The following is a 22,758-nucleotide window of genomic DNA, read 5'->3' on the forward strand; positions in this document are numbered from 1 at the left end:
TATACACAGGATATAAAAACTGTGTATTATTCACATGATGTTGCTTCGTTCTGTAAAAGTACACTTCATCAAGGTTGACTACATATACACACACCTGTACCGTTTTACCACAGCACTCACGTGCTGGATCGTTGCGAAAGATAGCGAGACGCTTATTTGTTAGAAATGCGTTTTGTAACACCGTTTCCTATTGGCTGCCACACAAGCCGAGAGGAATGTGGATTGAGTTCTACCAGACTACCTTTAGCTTCACATTACAGAATGTGGCAGCTACATTGTAGTGAAGAATAAGTCGTACGTTTGTCGCTAGGAGGAAACTTTCCATGAAACTCACACAGAAAACTGTAAGTATTCATTTCATTGTTTCTCTACTGAGCCGCTCCTCAGATGTATCTTTGAATTTTTAACATTCCTCTGTAAAAATTTGAAATTGCAAGAAACTACCAGCCACAGTACTTTCATACTGATTTTACAGAAATCCAGGGAAAGCTTCGCACGCAATTACGAAGGCTTTTTCGTTTGAGGATTAAGCTGCTATTTGTTAAAATTAAAAATAGTTTGATTTTTCACTCTCCACAAATGTTGTTGACTAGACAATTTCTTCCCAACGGGAATCTCCTCCGAGATTCGTGCTTAGTGAAGTAAGGGAAACTGAGACATCGCTAGGCACTGGCACATGGGGCTCGTGCCCCACGTTCCTCGTTGGTGTCTTAAAAAATCAGAATAGAAAACCATGATCAATATCACACTGAAACATCGAAAATTTCCGCACCTCGATCAGAACCTTTCAAGCAGCTAGCGACACCTCTGAATAAAAGTAAGCAAGTATACTTAGACGCATTGTAAAGTGAGTTCAATACGAGCTGGCGATAAGTGTTTGGTTTGTAACGATTCACACTGAAGATTGAAAAACAAAATATCATTGTAATAACAGTCTGGTATTCGAATGTATATATTTTACTGTGACAAGAATATGATAGCGTTCTTTTATGCTTTATCCACTATATTTATAAAAATAAATAAAAGACATATTAGTGTCGGATCTAAACAAACATTTTAAAAGTATTTCCTGTTTGTTTATATGCAATATTAATACGTTTGTGTATAACCAATTTTTTAACGAAGCTAATATTTTACATCTACACTCATCAAATAATATTATAAGTTAGGACGTTAATTACCCAATAAACTTTGAAGGTTTGGTTGTGTTGTTTTTTTTGCATTTCGAGCAAAGCTACACGAAGGCTATCTGCGCTAGCCGTCCCTAATTTAGCAGCATAAGACTAGAGGGAAGGCAGCTAGTCATCACTACTAACAGCCAACTCAAGGTCTACTCTTTTACCAACGAATAGTGGGATTGATCGTCACATTATAACGTACCCACGGCTGAAAGGACGAGCATGTTTGATGTGACGGGGATTCGAACTTGCGACCCTCGGATTAAGAGTCGAGTGCCTTAACCACCTGGTCATACCGGGCCAAACTTTGAAGAAAGATAAACATGGACTGCACTGAATTGGCCCTATGGTAGAGCTCTGTTTATCGAGAGTGACGAATCGGATTCGAATATGTAAAATACCACAAAATTTTCCTTCCAGTTGGTGCGTTGTAAGAGTGGCAGTCACTTCCTTCATGTGAACGGTTGGAGGGACACATAGCTAGCCTTTGTCTCAGTAACAAATAAAAATACAAAATCCGAAAAACAACACTATTCACCTTCTCAGATATGTCATGTTCTAATTTAGGTATTGGCACTTAGTCACTATGTTTGTGCCATTTTATACTGTCTACAGATTAATTGTAATAATTCCAGTAATTCTTACGTATTTTAGGCCAGAGTATCACCGACAAACATTCTTTGAAATTATCACTACAGATTTGTTATAATTAAATAGGAATTAATAATAACAACATTTTTTGATAGATTGTTTAGGCGGAGCCTTCCTTATGAAATATAAGTTTTCGGATTTACAACTCTGAAAGCAGGAGTTCGATTCTCCTCGGTGGATTAAGCAGATAGCCTGGTGTGGCTTTGCTATAAGTTTGTTTGTTTGTTTGTTTGGAATTTCGCACAAAGCTACTCGAGGGCTATCTGTGCTAGCCGTCCCTAATTTAGCAGTGTAAGACTAGAGGGAAGGCAGCTAGTCATCACCACTCTCTGACAACTCTTGGGCTACTGTTTTACCAACGAATAGTGGGATTGACCGTCACTTATAACGCCCCCCACGGCTGAAAGGGTGAGCATGTTTGGCGCGACGTGGATGCGAACCCGCGACCCTCAGATTACGAGTCGCACGCCTTAACACGCTTGGCCATGCCGGGCCAGGCTTTGCTATAAGAAAACACACAAACATTGTGAAGCTCAGTTAAATGGATGGCGGAAGATTTTCGAAACGTCTTTCCCTGAACTTGTGTTTTTACAACAAACAGTTACAGTCCATTCAGTTTAGTTTCATCAACAACAATATAATATATACATTTATTTTTTGTATTTAATGCGAAGCTTCTCGAGGGCTATCTGAGCTATGTATCCTAAATTTTGAAGTAACAGCCTAGAGAGGAGGCAGTTGGTTAACCGTAACTTCTATTCCCTGCTGTTGAGTAACCATTTACCAAAGAATAGTGGATTGACCGACACTTTATAACGACTGAAGGCTGAAAGGGAAACCTGCTCGGTAAAGGGTTTTGAACCCGCGACCCCCAAGTTTTAAATTTTGTAAATTCAGAATTCTTTGATGTATATTTAAATTATTGTTTTAATGACTAGATGGGTCGCGGGTGCGAGTCCTTGTCAAACCAAACATGCTCGCTCTTTCAGCCGTGGATGCGTTATGATGTGACAGTTAATCCCACTTTTCGTTGGTAAATGAGTAGCACAAGAGTAGGTGGTGTATGGTGATAACTAGGTGCCTTTCCTGTGGTCTTACACTGCTAAATTAGGGACGGCTGGTGCAGATAGCCCTCGTGTAGCTTTGTGCGAAATTCAGAAACAAACTAAATTAGGTACGTCTAACGAAGATAGCCCTCGTGTAGCTCTGCGCGAAATTCAGAAACAAGGGAAACGAGCGAAAATCCACGTTTGCATTCTGATATTTCTGATTCATCGCACGTGTTCTATTACCGTTATATTCAGGTGCATATTGAGAATTTCTATACGTAAGACTCATTAAAACACATTTTGCTGGAAATACAAGTTTAACGCTATTATCGGCAGTTTTGCGTAAAACAGATCGAATTATAACTATTGTTCACGCATGCGCAGTATTAAATATTTTCTTCCCCTTGTTAAATGGTTTACAAACTTTAGTTTAATCTATTATCATTGTCCAGCTATCCTGATCCGAGAATAACTGTTGGTCTATGAATTGCTGAGGATCCAGCAAACCCTAAAATACAATTATCCTCAAACGTACCTCTTTTTAACGTACTAAAATCATTCTTTTAACTGTAAGTGATAACTGTGTTCGGTTCGTTAGTGCTTGTCATAAAAGCCCACCAGTGGCGCAGCGGTTTGGAATATCCGTAATGGACATAGAACAGATAGCCTATTGCGTGTGAGTTTGTGATTAACAATAAATAAGTTTTTTTTTTTAATATTCTGTATAAACAAAATTTATCCTATATACGTATATATGGCTATACACAAATGTAGTGGAATAGGAAAAGTAATCGTTTTCATCGTTCTAGAACTTTCTAATTGGTGGCGTTAATGTTCTAAAAATGCAAACTTTATTTATCTACCTAACTTTAAAACGCGTTTCGTCCAGAGAATTTCACAAGGATAAATTACTGGAATCAAAGACATTTTAAAAAAAATGTAACAAAAAAAAACATCACAAATTCTCACTTTTTAGCTCATGCGTCTGGCGTGTATGACAAAAAATTAACAACATTAAAACAGGTTCTGTTATTATTAAAAACCACATTTAATGTTTAAAATTCAGCAATTATACGTCTATCACAACCAATAAGGCCCGGCATAACCAGGTGGGTTAAGGCGTTTGACTCGTAATCTGAGGGTCGCGGGTTCGCATCCCGTCGCACCAAACATGCTCGCCCTTTCAGTCGTGGGGCGTTCTATTGTGACGGTCAATCCCACTATTCGTTGGTAAAAGAGTAGCCCAAGAGTTGGCGGGGGGTGGTGATAACTAGCTGCCTTATTTCTAGTCTTACACTGCTAAATTAGGGACGGCTAGCGCAGATAGTCCTTGTGCAGCTTTGCGCGAAATTCAAAACAAAACAAAAAATACAACCAATAAAAAAAAAACCGTGTACGTTTACGTGTTTCGAAACCCCTGGTGATTATGACGGAAAAGTTATTCCACAGAGATATATATTAAAGGTTTACGACCTTTTAAAGTCGTAATACAATTATAATTGGGAAATTTTGTATACAATTCTCCTAAGGGCGTATGTGAGTTTTTCTTATAGCGAAGCTACATCGGGCTATTTGTTGAGTTCATTATATTTTAGTGGGGGACGTCCGTAAGGATTGTGTATAATGTGCTATATTTCAAAGTACGCCGCAAATAATTTCTTTTATACACTTTGGAGCTCCTAATCAAGGTGAACTCCTCTTCGTGGATTAGCGGTAAGTTTACGGACTTACAACGCTAAAATCCATAGTTAGATCCCTCGTGATTGAAAGAACATAGATAGCTCATCGTGCTAAAACTAGTAAACACATTCTGAACAAAATAAAGCTGGTGCTCCTCTGATATAAACAGATTCAGTTTATTTATAACATATATATTTTGTTCTTTTATCACAGTTTGTACAAATTAGAACGCACACTTAGAATACAAAGTTATATCTCTTATTAATAAAACAAGTTTTTGTTTGTTTTGAATTTCGCGCTTAGCTACACGAGGGCTATCTGCGCTAGCTATCTCTGATTTAACAGTGTAAGACTAGAAGGAAAAACAACTCGTCATATCAACCCACTGCCAGCTCTTGGGCTACTCTTTTATTCACGAATAGTGGGATTGACCGTAACATTATAACGCTCCCACGGCGGAAGGGGTGAGCATGTTTGGTGTGATAGGGATTCGAATCCGCGACTTTCGGATTAGGAGTCGAGTGCCTTAACGACCTGGTCATGCCAGGCCTAATAAAACAACTCAAACAACTATATAGATCTACACCATATCAAAATAACTTTTTCTTCTTCTTCTTGGGTTACTACAGTCGTATAATAATACGTTTTTTTTGGTTTGTTTGTTTTTGAATTTCGCGCAAAGCTACACGGGTTTTTTTTTTTGGACGATATTGTTAACCGAAACGCCGCTATTTGTTAACGTTCACTTTCATTAAGAATCCTAATATCGTAGTTATTATACAAGAAATAATATGGTTTCATATTCATTTTTCGTTTTGGTCTAGCTCTCGGTAACCGAGAAAGAAATTATATTAATAACAATGAATTAATAAATAAATCTCCACGTTACACCCTCCCCCGCAGGCTAAATGATACGATCTTACCTCGGAATTCAATCATTCAATCGACTTTTATAAAGAAAAAAACAATAACACAGAAAGTGCATTTCCCATCATGCAATACTGTTTCATATAGGTAACGGTATCGCGTTATCTTCTTATGTGGAGAGTATTATGTTACATTGGGTATTGTTCTCATTTTTAGTATCGATGTCACGTATTCTTGAGAAACATATATGTGTGTGTGTGTGTGTGTGTGTAAGTAGAAACATGTGTGATAAAATAAATAAATTAAACTTTTAGAGAAAAATTACCTTTAAAAACAATGGTAGTAATATAATTAATTAATATAATTATTTTGCCAAATAAATAAATTACTACCATAACTTTTGAAGGTAATTTTTCTTTAAAGGTATAATTTCATTAGATATACTCAGAGATTCGCTGTGAAAATGCAACTAAAAACATTTTGTCTACAATACACGTTTCACCATTACGAGAAGCTTGTTCGTGGTTTTTCGATTTGCTCTCGTCCATAGTTACTGATGAAGGGGGAATCACCCCGAAACCGGTATAACTCAGTGAGAAGAAGTGACTGAAATGATTTCGTTCATTAATACGTTTTATTGATGAATATATAACGTGCTGAACCAAAGTGCGGTTTGTATTAATACGTTTCATTGATGAATATATAGCGTGCTGAACCAAAGTGCGGTTTGTATTAATACGTTTTATCGATGAATATATAGCGTGCTGAACCAAAGTGCGGTTTGTATTAATACGTTTCATTGATGAATATATAGCGTGCTGAACCAAAGTGCGGTTTGTATTAATACGTTTCATTGATGAATATATAGCGTGCTGAACCAAAGTGCGGTTTGTATTAATACGTTTCATTGATGAATATATAGCGTGCTGAACCAAAGTGCGGTTTGTATTAATACGTTTCATTGATGAATATATAGCGTGCTGAACCAAAGTGCGGTTTGTATTAATACGTTTCATTGATGAATGTATAGCGTGCTGAACCAAAGTGCGGTTTGTATTAATACGTTTCATTGATGAATATATAGCGTGCTGAACCAAAGTGCGGTTTGTATTAATACGTTTCATTGATGAATATATAACGTACTGAATCAAAGTACGGTTGTATTAATACGTTTCATTGATGAATATATAACGTATTGAATCAAAGTGCGGTTTGTATTAATACGTTTCATTGATGAATATATAACGTACTGAATCAAAGTGCGGTTTGTATTAATACGTTTCATTGATGAATATATAACGTACTGAACCAAAGTGCGATTTGTATTAATACGTTTTATCGATGAATATATAACGTACTGAATCAAAGTGCGGTTTGTATTAATACGTTTCATTGATGAATATATAACGTACTGAATCAAAGTACGGTTGTATTAATAAGTTTTATCGATGAATATATAGCGTGCTGAACCAAAGTGCGGTTTGTATTAATACGTTTCATTGATGAATATATACTCTTCAAAAAAAGAAACGCAAAAGGCAAAATATGAGACAAATTGTTAACAAGTTTATTCCGGGTAGTTCTGTATGACATGTGTGAAACTTTGCACATTCACTGCTGAACATCCAAAGTCTGCAAAGGCGAAGTCCACGCTCACTAGGTGAAGTTTGACGTCACTCAACGTCAATAACGAGTATGCCCCCGTGAGCATCAATAACTGCTTGGCATCTCCGGCCCATGGAAGCGATGAGATGACGAATCACATCCTGTGGAATGGCTGTCCACTCAGCCTGCAAAGCTGCTGGAAGCTGAGGTAGAGTCTGCGGTTGAGGTTGTCGCCGTCGCAGACGTCGGTCCAACTCGTCCCAAAGATGTTCGATGGGGTTTAAATCTGGTGATCTGGAGGGCCAGGGAAGAATGTTGATGTTGTGGTGTCTCAAGAAGACAGTGGTGAGTCGGGCTGTGTGAGGACGGGCGTTGTCATGTTGAAAAACGTCGTTGACGTTCACTATGATGGGTTGCACATGGGGCCTAAGAATCTCGTAGACGGTTGCGTACGGTCTGATCGGAAATCCTACGCAGCCCTGGTATGGTTGAGGCAGTAGACGTCGCAGTGGTGGTCCTATCCCGAAGGTGACGTAACCGGATGTTGCGATCTTGTGCGGGCGTGGTCACACGTGGTCTGCCAGATCGTGGGCGGTTACAAGTTGATCCATGTTGTTGGTGACGATTCCATAGCCTTGTGATGGTGCTTGGGTGGACATTCACAGCTCTGGCAACATCTTATCGAGATTCGCCTGCTTTCAAGCAACCAATGGCGTTGTTGCGTTGTGCTTCAGTCAGTCTTGGCGTAACTGTATTGCGTGTCGGTGGCTTAACACTGAGCTATGGAAACCGAGAACCCGTCACTTTTATAGGGATTTTGCACATGTTGCACTTGCAGAACATGCAGATCTCTCAAACAAATTTATTGGACACGCATGCGTTTTGGCGAAAAATCCGATGTTTTCCTCCGTTTTTAAAGTGCACAACTTTTATTGTCATTTTGGTCTGACAATCAGTGCCTTAACACGTGTAACATCACATACTCTGAGCTTGTAACGTTATTACATATATTTCTCTTTAAAATAACAAAAATATCCCTTTTGCGTTTTTTGTTTTGAAAAGTATATAACGTACTGAACCAAAGTGCGGTTTGTATTAATACGTTTTATTGATGAATATATAACGTGCTGAACCAAAGTGCGGTTTGTATTAATACGTTTTATTGATGAATATATAACGTACTGAACCAAAGTGCGGTTTGTATTAATACGTTTCATTGATGAATATATAACGTGCTGAACCAAAGTGCGGTTTGTATTAATACGTTTTATTGATGAATATATAACGTACTGAACCAAAGTGCGGTTTGTATTAATACGTTTCATTGATGAATATATAACGTGCTGAACCAAAGTGCGGTTTGTATTAATACGTTTTATTGATGAATATATAACGTACTGAACCAAAGTGCGGTTTGTATTAATACGTTTCATTGATGAATATATAACGTGCTGAACCAAAGTACGGTTTGTATTAATACGTTTTATTGATGAATATATAACGTGCTGAACCAAAGTGCGGTTTGTATTAATACGTTTTATTGATGAATATATAACGTGCTGAACCAAAGTGCGGTTTGTATTAATACGTTGTATTGATGAATATATAGCGTGCTGAACCAAAGTGCGGTTTGTATTAATACGTTTCATTGATGAATATATAACGTACTGAACCAAAGTGCGGTTTGTATTAATACGTTTCATTGATGAATATATAACGAACTGAATCAAAGTACGGTTGTATTAATAAGTTTCATTGATGAATATATAACGTACTGAATCAAAGTGCGGTTTGTATTAATACGTTTCATTGATGAATATATAACGTACTGAACCAAAGTGCGGTTTGTGGAATATTCTTTGAAGCTTTCGACATCAGTACTGTTTGTTTGTTTGTTTGGAATTTCGAGCAAAGCTATACGAAGGCTATTTGCGCTAGCCGTCCTTAATTTAGCAGTGTAAGTCTAGAGAGAAGGCAGCTGGTCATCACCACTCATCGCCAACTTTTGGGCTACTCTTTAACCAACGATTGTGGGACTGATCGTCACACTATAATGCCACCATGGTTGAAAGGATGAGCGTGTTTAGTGTGACTGGGATTCGAACCCACGACCATCAGTTTACGAGTCGAGTTCCCTAACAACCTAGCCATGCTGGGCGTCGACATCGGCACATTGCAGCTTAGAACCAAAGGCTATGATAACACATTGCATCGGAATATAAAGCGGAATAAATTCACAATCTATTCAGCATCTCGGATACGGTCCGTGAGGAGGTTATCTACCTCTCCAATCCACTTGTGGGAGAATTCTTAAGAAACACATACAATGTCTATGAGTAGATTTTCCAATTGCTAACACAGTTACAATATACTTCACACACACAGATACAATATACTTCACACACACAGTTACAATATACTTCACACACACAGATACAATATACTTCACACACAGATACAATATACTTCACACACACAGTTACAATATACTTCACACACACAGTTACAATATACTTCACACACACAGATACAATATACTTCACACACAGTTACAATATACTTCACACACACAGATACAATATACTTCACACACACAGATACAATATACTTCACACACACAGATACAAAATACTTCACACACAGTTACAATATACTTCACACACACAGTTACAATATACTTCACACACACAGATACAATATACTTCACACACACAGTTACAATATACTTCACACACACAGATACAATATACTTCACACACACAGTTACAATATATTTCACACACACAGATACAATATACTTCACACACACAGATACAATATACTTCACACACAGAGATACAATATACTTCACACACACAGAGATACAATATACTTCACACACACAGATACAATATACTTCACACACACAGATACAATATACTTCACACACACAGTTACAATATACTTCACACACACAGATACAATATACTTCACACACATAGATACAATATACTTCACACACACAGTTACAATATACCTCACACACACAGATACAATATACTTCACACACACAGATACAATATACTTCACACACAGATACAATATACTTCACACACAGTTACAATATACTTCACACACAGTTACAATATACTTCACACACAGATACAATATAATTCACACACACAGATACAATATACTTCACACACACGGATACAATATACTTCACACACACAGATACAATATACTTCACATACAGTTACAATATACTTCACACACAGATACAATATACTTCACATACAGTTACAATATACTTCACACACAGTTACAATATACTTCACACACAGTTACAATATACTTCACACACAGATACAATATAATTCACACACACAGATACAATATACTTCACACACACAGATACAATATACTTCACACACACGGATACAATATACTTCACACACACAGATACAATATACTTCACACACAGTTACAATATACTTCACACACAGATACAATATACTTCACATACAGTTACAATATACTTCACACACAGATACAATATACTTCACACACACAGATACAATATACTTCACACACACAGATACAACAGAATGGAAGCCTTGAACTAACTTCTTTTGACATATTATCAGGCAGGCGGAAGCACTGCCCTTGTACGGATGACTCGGATTGTCCATCGGAATGGTATTTTAAATGCCTCCTCAATTGGTCATCATAACTTTACAATACTATACAATGTTTCCTTTTATAACAATGTGTATGTAGTGACTGAGTCATAAATTCTACGAGTGTTTGTAAACTTCATAGCGAAAAGTTTGGTTAAGAAGTTAGCACACGGGATCACGTACATAAAACTTGTGATGGTTTTCAAACGAGACCAAAAATGGTTCGAAAACCATTACAAGTTTTTTATATATATAAAAACGGCTCGTTTGGGTTGAGAAAATATTTTACATAGAAGAGCGAACAACGTTTCGACCTTCTTCGGTCATAGTCAGGTTCACAAAGAAAGAGGTAACTTACCGGAAGCTGACCACATGTTTGAAAGGGGTTGTGTAACTGTGTGTCAAAATGTAGAGGGCGGTATTAGATGTTTGAATATATAATTTTATTTATTTTATTTTATTTTATTTTATTTTATTAATATAGGTATAAAGGCGTTCCTTTATATTGGTTTATTTTGGGTTTAAGTTGTTGTATAAGTAAGGCTTCTTTAATTTTGCGTTTGTTTATGTTTGTTTATTTATTTAGTATTTGGGTGTTTTCTATGGTTATGTAGTGTTTATTTGACTTGCAGTGTTCGAAAACGTGTGAAGGTGACTTTTTATGTTCTTTGAATCTGGTTTCCATTTTTCTACTTGTTTCTCCAATATAGAAGTCGTGGCAGTTATTACATTGTATTTTATACATCAGCAAACAAATAACCAACATTTGGCAAAAATTAGTAACAAAATATGACATTCCAGTTAATACCAAATTTATTCAAAAACCCGGCACAAAACTGAGGTCTATACTATGTAAAAACTACACTGACAAACACCACACCAACATTATTTATAAAATACAATGTGATAACTGCCACGACTTCTATATTGCAGAAACAAGTGAAAAATGGAAACCAGATTCAAAGAACATAAAAAAATCACCTTCACACGTTTTCGAACACTGCAAGTCAAATAAACACAACATAACCATAGAAAACACTCAAATACTAAATAAAGAAACAAACATAAACAAACGCAAAATTAAAGAAGCCTTACTTATACAACAACTTAAACCCAAAATAAACCAATATAAAGGAACGCCTTTATACCTATATTAATATAATAATATAAAATTATATATTCAAACATCTAATACCGCGCTCTACATTCCGACACTGAGTTACTCAACCCCTTTCAAACATGTGGTCAGCTTCCGGTCAGTTACCTCTTTCTTTGTGAACCTGACGATGACCGAAGAAGGTCGAAACGTTGTTCGCTTTTCTATGTAAAATATTTTCTCAACCCAAACGAGCCGTTTTTGCATATAAATTTCTCAACAAGTGGGTTTCTCGACATCACTGATCATTACACACAAGTTTTGTGTGTCATCCCATCTGCTAACTTCTTAATTATAATTTATATTCCACTCGTGAACCCTGGTTTACTGAAGGTAAGTTATCTCTCTTTTACTTTACATTACCATTTTTGGAAATTCCATAACTGAGTTTCTCCATTAACATCTTTCTTACATTAAGTACCAACATATTTTAATTAAATCAAAGATGGCTTATGGTCAAAAAAAATCTGTAACAAAATGTTTGAATTTCTTGTTCTTCTTTGTTACATGATAATTTGAACATTAAAACAACGGTATCAATCAATTTCAGTGAGGTGACATATTTTAGAACGGAGTATCAGGTTTTTTAAGTGTTGCTAATAATTAGTTGTAATTGTAAAAAAATCACAGTTATAGTGTGAACAGTGTTATAATTGCCCCTTCAAGCTGGCTTTCTTACAGACATATGGTGTTGCTTTAAAAAGCATAGATACAGGGTGAAACAGAAATGTCCAGAAATAACAAATAAACAATAAATATTACAATTGAAACCTCGTTGTATTTAGAACTTGGTTATAAATACAACCTTCCAATGCCTACTTAAACACTGCAAACTTGGTTATAAATACAACCTTCCAATGTCTACTTAAACACTGCAAACTTGGTTATAAATACAACCTTCCAATGTCTACTTAAACACTGCAAACTTGGTTATAAATACAACCTTCCAATGTCTACTTAAACACTGTAAACTTGGTTATAAATACAACCTTCTCATGTCTACATAAACACTGCAAACTTGGTTATAAATACAACCTTCCAATGTCTACTTAAACACTGCAAACTTGGTTATAAATACAACCTTCCCATGTCCACTTAAACACTGCAAACTTGGTTATAAATACAACCTTCCAATGTCTACTTAAACACTGCAAACTTGGTTATAAATACAACCTTCTCATGTCTACTTAAACACTGCAAACTTGGTTATAAATACAACCTTCCCATGTCTACTTAAACACTGCAAACTTGGTTATAAATACAACCTTCTCATGTCTACTTAAACACTGCAAACTTGGTTATAAATACAACCTTCCCATGTCTACTTAAACACTGCAAACTTGGTTATAAATACAACCTTCTCATGTCTACTTAAACACTGCAAAATTGGTTATAAATACAACCTTCCCATGTCTACTTAAACACTGCAAACTTGGTTATAAATACAACCTTCTCATGTCTACTTAAACACTGCAAACTTGGTTATAAATACAACCTTCTCATGTCTACTTAAACACTGCAAACTTGGTTATAAATACAACCTTCCAATGTCTACTTAAACACTGCAAACTTGGTTATAAATACAACCTTCCAATGTCTACTTAAACACTGCAAACTTGGTTATAAATACAACCTTCTCATGTCTACTTAAACACAGCAAAATTGGTTATAAATACAACCTTCCCATGTCTACTTAAACACTGCAAACTTGGTTATAAATACAACCTTCCCATGTCTACTTAAACACTGCAAACTTGGTTATAAATACAACCTTCTCATGTCTACTTAAACACTGCAAACTTGGTTATAAATACAACCTTCTCATGTCTACTTAAACACTGCAAAATTGGTTATAAATACAACCTTCTCATGTCTACTTAAACACTGCAAACTTGGTTATAAATACAACCTTCTCATGTCTACTTAAACACTGCAAACTTGGTTATAAATACAACCTTCTCATGTCTACTTAAACACTGCAAACTTGGTTATAAATACAACCTTCCAATGTCTACTTAAACACTGCAAACTTGGTTATAAATACAACCTTCTCATGTCTACTTAAACACTGCAAAATTGGTTATAAATACAACCTTCTCATGTCTACTTAAACACTGCAAACTTGGTTATAAATACAACCTTCCAATGTCTACTTAAACACTGCAAACTTGGTTATAAATACAACCTTCCAATGTCTACTTAAACACTGCAAACTTGGTTATAAATACAACCTTCTCATGTCTACTTAAACACTGCAAAATTGGTTATAAATACAACCTTCCCATGTCTACTTAAACACTGCAAACTTGGTTATAAATACAACCTTCTCATGTCTACTTAAACACTGCAAACTTGGTTATAAATACAACCTTCCCATGTCTACTTAAACACTGCAAACTTGGTTATAAATACAACCTTCTCATGTCTACTTAAACACTGCAAAATTGGTTATAAATACAACCTTCCCATGTCTACTTAAACACTGCAAACTTGGTTATAAATACAACCTTCTCATGTCTACTTAAACACTGCAAACTTGGTTATAAATACAACCTTCTCATGTCTACTTAAACACTGCAAACTTGGTTATAAATACAACCTTCCCATGTCTACTTAAACACTGCAAACTTGGTTATAAATTCAACCTTCTCATGTCTACTTAAACACTGCAAACTTGGTTATAAATACAACCTTCTCATGTCTACTTAAACACTGCAAACTTGGTTATAAATACAACCTTCCCATGTCTACTTAAACACTGCAAACTTGGTTATAAATACAACCTTCCAATGTCTACTTAAACACTGTAAACTTGGTTATAAATACAACCTTCTCATGTCTACTTAAACACTGCAAACTTGGTTATAAATACAACCTTCTCATGTCTACTTAAACACTGCAAACTTGGTTATAAATACAACCTTCCAATGTCTACTTAAACACTGTAAACTTGGTTATAAATACAACCTTCCAATGTCTACTTAAACACTGTAAACTTGGTTATAAATACAACCTTCTCATGTCTACTTAAACACTGCAAACTTGGTTATAAATACAACCTTCTCATGTCTACTTAAACACTGCAAACTTGGTTATAAATACAACCTTCTCATGTCTACTTAAACACTGCAAACTTGGTTATAAATACAACCTTCCCATGTCTACTTAAACACTGCAAACTTGGTTATAAATACAACCTTCTCATGTTTACTTAAACACTGCAAACTTGGTTATAAATACAACCTTCTCATGTCTACTTAAACACTGCAAACTTGGTTATAAATACAACCTTCCAATGTCTACTTAAACACTGCAAACTTGGTTATAAATACAACCTTCCCATGTCTACTTAAACACTGCAAACTTGGTTATAAATACAACCTTCCAATGTCTACTTAAACACTGTAAACTTGGTTATAAATACAACCTTCTCATGTCTACTTAAACACTGCAAACTTGGTTATAAATACAACCTTCTCATGTCTACTTAAACACTGCAAACTTGGTTATAAATACAACCTTCCAATGTCTACTTAAACACTGCAAACTTGGTTATAAATACAACCTTCCCATGTCCACTTAAACACTGCAAACTTGGTTATAAATACAACCTTCCCATGTCCACTTAAACACTGCAAACTTGGTTATAAATACAACCTTCCCATGTCTAATTAAACACTGCATTAAAAGAAACAAGTAAAGAAAAACTTAAAAAAACAGAGTAAATGTAGGGCTAATACCAATCCTTTGAAAACAGTACAAACAATATAGCACGTGTGTTAATTCGTATCTACTATTATGAAGGGAAGATACAAACGCCATCTTTACTACCTTGTCTGGATTATTTTTGAAGGATTAATATTAGCTATTCCTACAACTACTTTCTTTAATGAAACTTTTTATTGCTTGTTTTTATATTATATAGATATATATATACACACATACATAACTTTGTATACCTGGTTGAGGAGAAAACAAAGGATGTAATCTAATTGACGATTTTTTTTTCATGCAGAAGCATATTTAACCCTAAATACACGGAAATAGACCTGCATAGTTTTAAAACTTTTTGTTTGGTAATTTTTAATTGACACTTGAACTGTGAGTGTAAATTCCGAAAAACTTTCTCCCAACATCGTTAGAAGATTCTCCAAAATTTCCTTTAGACAAAGATAAGTAACTAAGATGACATATCTTCTTTCAGATCTATAAATGATCCAATATTTGTCTCGCTTTATAACCGTTTTATCCTTTTTCCATTCTGTTTCCAACCAGCGAGTTGTCTGTATCAATCTACCGGGCCTTATTTTCTCTTTTTTATCCTGTTATTGTCTTTTCATCTATTATTTTATCCAATTCCATCTACTCAAATTGATTATCTAACTAAGCAACTTTTTTATTCCTTTTTTCTTAGTCTCCAGTGGCACAGCAGTATGCCTGCGGATTTACATCGGGTTTCGATATCCGTAGTTTTGTGCTCAACTTCAAATAAACAAAGAAACACTTTTTATATTTATAATAAACGTTAAAATGTTAATTTTCTGAACTTAAAATGGCGAATTTTTTTTATCTTACCCACGTCCTCCCCCAGTGGCACAGCGGTAGGTATGCGAACTCACACCGTTAGAAACCGGGTTTCGATACCCGTGGTGGGCAGAGCATAGGTAGCCCATTGTGTAGCTTTGTGCTTAATCATAAACAAAACAACTTTTACCTACAACCTCTCATGGTGCACACATGGGGTCTGGCGTTGTCTAGTGGTCAGAGTGCTAGGACAAGCATGGAAACCTCAAAGTTTGGACCGCGTTGCTGTCGACCCCACTTTTAGCTGGGGTTGTAATATAGAAGTGACAATCAATTCTTACAGATGCAGGTGTTTCTAAATAGTTGCCTGTTTCATGTTAAGTGGTTCAGAAATAAATATCGTTATACTCGAATCCTAGAGGACTTTCGTCTCTTGATCATTTGGAGTCCATGTGTGTACATTAGATGTTGTTAATTCATGAGTGTTTTGAAACGTTACACGGTTTTCAAGGATTGTTTTATAAAGTGCCTTTTCTTGGCGTGATAATATATTTTCTTTATTGACCAATCCTTAGCAAAGTTGAACATAAGATATAATTTAAGGCCGTTCGCCAACCTCTTACGTTGTTAATATTTAAAACAACTCTTTTCAACATCTAGAAAACAGTTGCTTGTAAAATATTTAAAATCACTAATTATAAGAGATAAACGTGTTTTAAGTGAAGAATAACAAAAAAACTGAATATTGAATATACTTTAGATTTGAGAACAGCAAAACAATCAGAAGATTCTGGTCTGGAATGGCCTTGTTGATTAGGGTGCTTTACTCGCAACTTCCTTCGTGTGAGATCGAAACCCATCACCTAACATGCTCGTCCTTTTAACTTGACGTTCCAAAGTATTATTGGTTAGTAAAGAGTAGTTCAGGAAGCGGTTGTCGGTTATATTGACTGTTTGCCTTCCTTCTAGTCTATCATTTCCAGAAATGGGATGTCTATGACATATGGTTTTCTACCAGTCATGCGAGAGATTCTACCAAACAGAGAACAACAAAAAGGGACGGACAATATTTTCTTATGTTTTAAAATGATACCATTCTCACGTGATCTAATGTTTTGTTAACTCTTTGTTACAGGAACGAATGTATCTTGTAACAAGAATAGAAACCTAAAGTTTGACTTTTTTTACTTTCTCTAGGACCTGGCATGGCCAGATGGTTAAAGCATTCGACTCATAATCTGAGAGTCGCGAGCTCGAATCCCCGTCACACCAAACATGCTCATCCTTTAAGCCGTGGGGGCGTTATAATGTGACGGCCAATCCCACTATTCATTGATAAAAGAGTAGCCCAAGAGTTGGCGGTGGGTGGCGATGACTAGGTGCCTTCCCTCTGATCTTACACTGCTAAATTAGGGACGACTAGCGCAGATAGCCCTCTTGCAGCTTTGTGCGAAATTCAAAACAAACAAACAGACATTTTCCAGATTTCTATGACGCAAAAACAGTTTTATATTTAATAAACTATCAGTAAATTTGATAAAATCTTTCTTGTAGTTTCCACTTTTCGTATACACGATAAATAACCAGCAAACTTTGATTGTTATTGTTATTATTTTATCCATTTCAACAATATTTTTCAGCTTGCAATAATACGTTTTCTTTCAAACTTGCTATTTGAAGGAAGCATTTTATTTTTATTATGAACTCATTTGTTCGTGTTTTAATACTATACCTTTTGTCTGTTTAGTTCTGTCTTAAACAGTATTTCATCAGAACATCTTAGAGCTTACTTTAAGCTTTTACGATTTTGTTTTCCGTTTCTATTTTTACCTCAACAAATGACAGCTTCTCTCCTTTTGCTTCTTAACGTTGTTTTTGTAGGTGTTCCTTCGCGTATGCACCAGGTTTAAGCCATTCTTGTCAATTAATTAATTCAGATACTTTTATACTTTTTTAAAATTCCAATATCATTTAAATGACACAGATGTATACATCAGTACATTTTCAGGTGTTTGTTCTAAGTACAATAGGATGTTGAAAAGGAAAAATTTAAATCAATTAGATAGTATCGTAACAAAAATTTGTTCTTTTAATTAAACAATGTTACGTATAATATGTACTTTTGAAGTCTTTATCTACAGATATTTAAAGGACAATATGTTTATAAAGGGCTGTAACATTTGAACTGAATTTATTATGTTCTTACTGAAAAATGTATTCGAATGGATGAGCCCTCTTAGGATTGTATCATGTTATCCAATCAATGATTTTGCTTCCGAAATATACTGGCAAAATTAACAGAGGGTCAAACAGTTTATTGACACATATATACATGTTAAACTCACAAACTGTTAATAAAAGTGAAATTTGAACGCATTAAACTCTGAGCACAGAAACGACTACCAGACATTTCATATTTTCTTAGGTCTTGAACAGTGAACTCGGAGATAGTAAAAACAATCTCGTTATCAGGAACTTTATGTTAATTCTAACGTAAATTCGGTTATCCAAGACAGCTCTTGGACCAGTAAGTGATCGCTTCATTTACTGTATTAGTCCCTTAATAAATTTTTACCATTTGTTGCTCCTTTATCTATATTACTATAAATGTAATCCCATATAATATTTCCCCATTTCCTGTCTGACTATCTGAATGGAGTCCTAAGACTTCTGCCTCCTGGTGGTACAGGGTTAAATTTACGAACTTACAACTCAAAAATCCGAGGTTCATTTCTCCACGACGGAAACAGCAAATAGCCCAATATAGCCCTGCTCTAAAACAGACACTAAAACACAGGCATTACTCTCTTAGTGGAACTATGTGGAATATTTTTCTCACTAATATGTGTCCCAGCTTACTTATTGTGTCTGTTTGATGGACAATATATACGCGAAATCCATCCACGAACTTAGCACATATGAATCCCGTTTATTCCCTCATAATAGTTTTCTGTACAAAATAGGCAATGACAGAGTTGTCGGTACAATCATCCATGAAAATGAAATCAAATTTAATAAAATAGCAAAAGGCCTGACAGTGGTTGCTGTGATATCGTTCTGTTACTCAGGCTGTATGGTACCCTTCTGAAGCACTCTTCACATACAATAACAGTCCTCTTAAAAATCAAAAGAGAACTTACTAAGCTCTATCTGCCCCATGGTAATTTAAAACGACTGGTTCAAACACGTGCTAATGTAGGGAAGAATATACGATAATAAATGTTCTTTCTGCTGTGGATAGAACATCTTGTTCTCAACCCAACAGAATATTTCGGGACCAGTTTGAGCGATGGATTTCACGTCTTTCTAGCCATCTGGACGCACTAGATTAGATGAGGAATGCTCATATTAGAATAAGTCATACACACTGCGTTGGATGGGGAATTCTTACGATGGGATGTGTAAAACGCAGTATATTATATGGGGAATGCTTATGGTAAAATACATCAGAGACGCTAGATTATATGGGGAATTATAATTCCTTTCTTTAGTTCCATTAAGTTGCACTGGAGCTGAGCTGCATGGATCTGAGCTGCACTGGATCCTGTTGTCTGATGTTAATTCTTATAATTTCGGTTATTGTTGACACTTATGCATAGCTTACTAATTGCAGCTTTCCCAGCAAGTCATTGACTTTGGATTGCATGTCCTGCTGCTTGTGTGACAGGAGACATAGATCATCCACAAGATTGAAATCTTCCAGACGCTTCATGAATGTTCACTGAATGCTGTCGGTGATGTGCCTCATTACTCAATCGACCACAATAACGAAATTCATTAGTTCTTTCCTGCCTGATGTTGATATGAATCGTCAAGGGATCTAAGACTTTTTCGTTGGATATGATCTTGTATGTTGATTCCTATTGGAATTCTCTGATGATGTCCTCGAATTTTGGTGGGATGCCATTGCGTTGGAGCAGGTTTCAGATGAATTCTTTGTCGATACTGTTGAAAGTATCTTCTAAATCCACAAAGATGGAGTATAACGGTGTCTGTCATTCGTTGGATTACTCAATGATGATCCTATTTGATCTGTGCATGATCTATCCGTGTGGAATCGTCCTTGCTCATATCTGGATATGTCATCCAGGGCGGCCCACAGTATCTCAAGGACTACCCTGATGAATAATTTTTCTGGGCATTGACAGAGCGTGATACCTTGTCAGTTAACACACACTGTAAGGGTTCCTTGCTTTGGGAACTTCATCAGGTATCATTCCTTCCACTCCGTTGGTATCTTTTCTTATTCCCAAATATTTCTTGTAACATCAAAGTCGTTATTTGGATGTTCATCTTCAGTGGTTCTGTTGGAATACCGTCTGGACCTGCTGCTTTCTCACTTCTCAGGGACTTGAGCGTCATCTAACCTCTTACTTTGTTGGGGGTGAGTGGTTTGGTGTTGACATTCAGGGGTTCAGCTGCTGGTGTGATGCTTACGTTAGATGTGCCAAACACTGTACCAGACAGGTTTGTTAAATATACCAGACACACAGTATCGGATAAAGAATTCTTACAATAGAATATGTGAAGTACACTGGATTAGAATATACTAGACACACTACACTAGATGGGGAATATTTATCTTGTAATAAGTCAGCCACATTATATTAAATGGGGAATGTTTATGGTTGTTCTATAAAAATGGATAACAATATCCTGAGAAGCTTCATTTTTGACATTTCTGAGTTATAGTTTTATTGCAGACATTCTAAAACTGCGGGTGGCGTCATGCCAAATAACTTTTGTGAAGCAGTTGTATGCTGACAGCTCAGTATGTAATGACTTTACTTTTAAAAGAAAATAGATTTTATTTTCACTACTACTTGGCAAGCTATATTTGACATATTTGAAAAATATATACCAGTAGTTAGTTGATCATGTAGTCTTATTCAATAGGGGAGGGCGTCCTGAGGTCTAATTACACAGGCTATATAGCAGCACAAATGGTTGTAGGAGAAAGCTCCTCTGATGTGTGGCATGAAAAATATAGAGAATGGGACACTAATTAATATCTATTTATGTCCACAATAAACTTCCACCTCCATCTTATGTGCCATTTTTTGGACTGAAAATATGATTAAATCTGGTTTGTTTTGTTTTTTTGTTTTTTTAATTTCGCGCAAAGCTACTCGAGGGCTATCTGCGCTAGCCGTCCCTAATTTAGACGTCTAAAACTAGAAGGAAGGCATCTAGTCATCACCACCCTCCACCAACTCTTGGGCTACTCTTTTACCAACGAATAGTGGAATTGACCGTCACATTATAACGCCCCCACGGCTGAAAGGACGAGCACGTTTGGTGTTACGGGGATTCGAACCCGCGACCCTCGGATTACGAATCTAGTGCTTTAACCACCTGGCCATGCCAGACCCCAAGTCAGTGAAGTAACTAAGTAATTATTTTGATGTCTAACAGTTGTTCATAGACAACAGGAATTACTTTAGTCTTTGTTATTCATTTCAGAATGGCAAACAAGACCGTAGTGCATTATATATTACGTGGCTTGAACGATCGATGAAGTGCATTTCGATTTATGTGGTTCATCACAAGAAATGTGATTTGCAAAACAGTGGTATAGGTTTTATATTTCTCGAACTCAGACAGTATACGAAATGGAACGTATCAGCGAATTATCTTTCAGAGAATAACTTTTTTTACAGATTTATGAACTGAAATGAAAGAACGTTTTATGCTCCAACATTAAGTAATTCAAAGCGAATGTAAATGTTTCTTACGTTTTTACAGGTTGAGTCTTTCTAAGGCTAAAGTGGGAGTGGTCTTATTTTTATACATTTCTGTATGACAAGTTGGATCGTCGTTATCGAAACAAAATATCAAAATAAATATACAGGGTGTTCGGAAAGTCACTGTGCACTTATACATTTATTAACAGACACGTTTTAATATAGAATACAGGAGGTAAATATGAATGACAATTATAAACAATGTTGAAAGTGACCCACGTTGACATCAATACAGGCCTGGATCCTTCTTATTTTGTTTCTAAACACAGTTATCAGTTGCTGGCTTGAAATAGACTGAATAAAATATGATTACAAAACTGCACAGTGACTTTCCGAACACCCTGTATTTACCGAGAATAAACATAGTTAAACAAGTAGTAATTCGAAATCCAATACTTGCTAACTTCAGCAGGATTAGGCATATCTCCCCTTGTGACTGCATGGGCTTCGCTTTTCTTTAAATATTGTTCACATAGTAGTATTTGAAACTAAAAATGGAAAATACTTTTTAGCCCTAATCAGAAAGGGCTTTCTATGTACTGTGTGGAAAACATCGAAAAATGAGGAAATATATTAAAGCTTCATAATAGCGCGACTTGTAATTTACTACGGTGGTTAATACCGACAAAATTGATTGCACATGGT

The 22,758-nt window shown here is 35.9% G+C and overlaps 1 protein-coding gene across 2 annotated transcripts in view; it reads left to right on the forward strand.

Moving 5' to 3' along the window:
• The window catches only part of LOC143256513 (voltage-dependent L-type calcium channel subunit beta-2-like), a 130,674-nt gene that overhangs the window by 29,093 nt on the left and 78,823 nt on the right, over positions 1-22,758 (forward strand). Inside the window, exon 1 of one of the 2 annotated variants that reach the window (XM_076513845.1) lies at positions 194-344. The exons of the other annotated variant lie outside the window; for it this stretch is intronic. Within the exon in view, the coding sequence (XP_076369960.1) occupies positions 324-344 (21 nt within the window). The 5' untranslated portion in view covers positions 194-323. Of the gene's footprint in view, positions 1-193; positions 345-22,758 lie in introns of those variants that run through there. 2 annotated transcript variants of the gene reach the window in all.

This window comes from Tachypleus tridentatus, chromosome 7 (assembly GCF_004210375.1).
Source record: "Tachypleus tridentatus isolate NWPU-2018 chromosome 7, ASM421037v1, whole genome shotgun sequence".
Classification (NCBI taxonomy): Eukaryota; Metazoa; Arthropoda; class Merostomata; order Xiphosura; family Limulidae; genus Tachypleus; species Tachypleus tridentatus.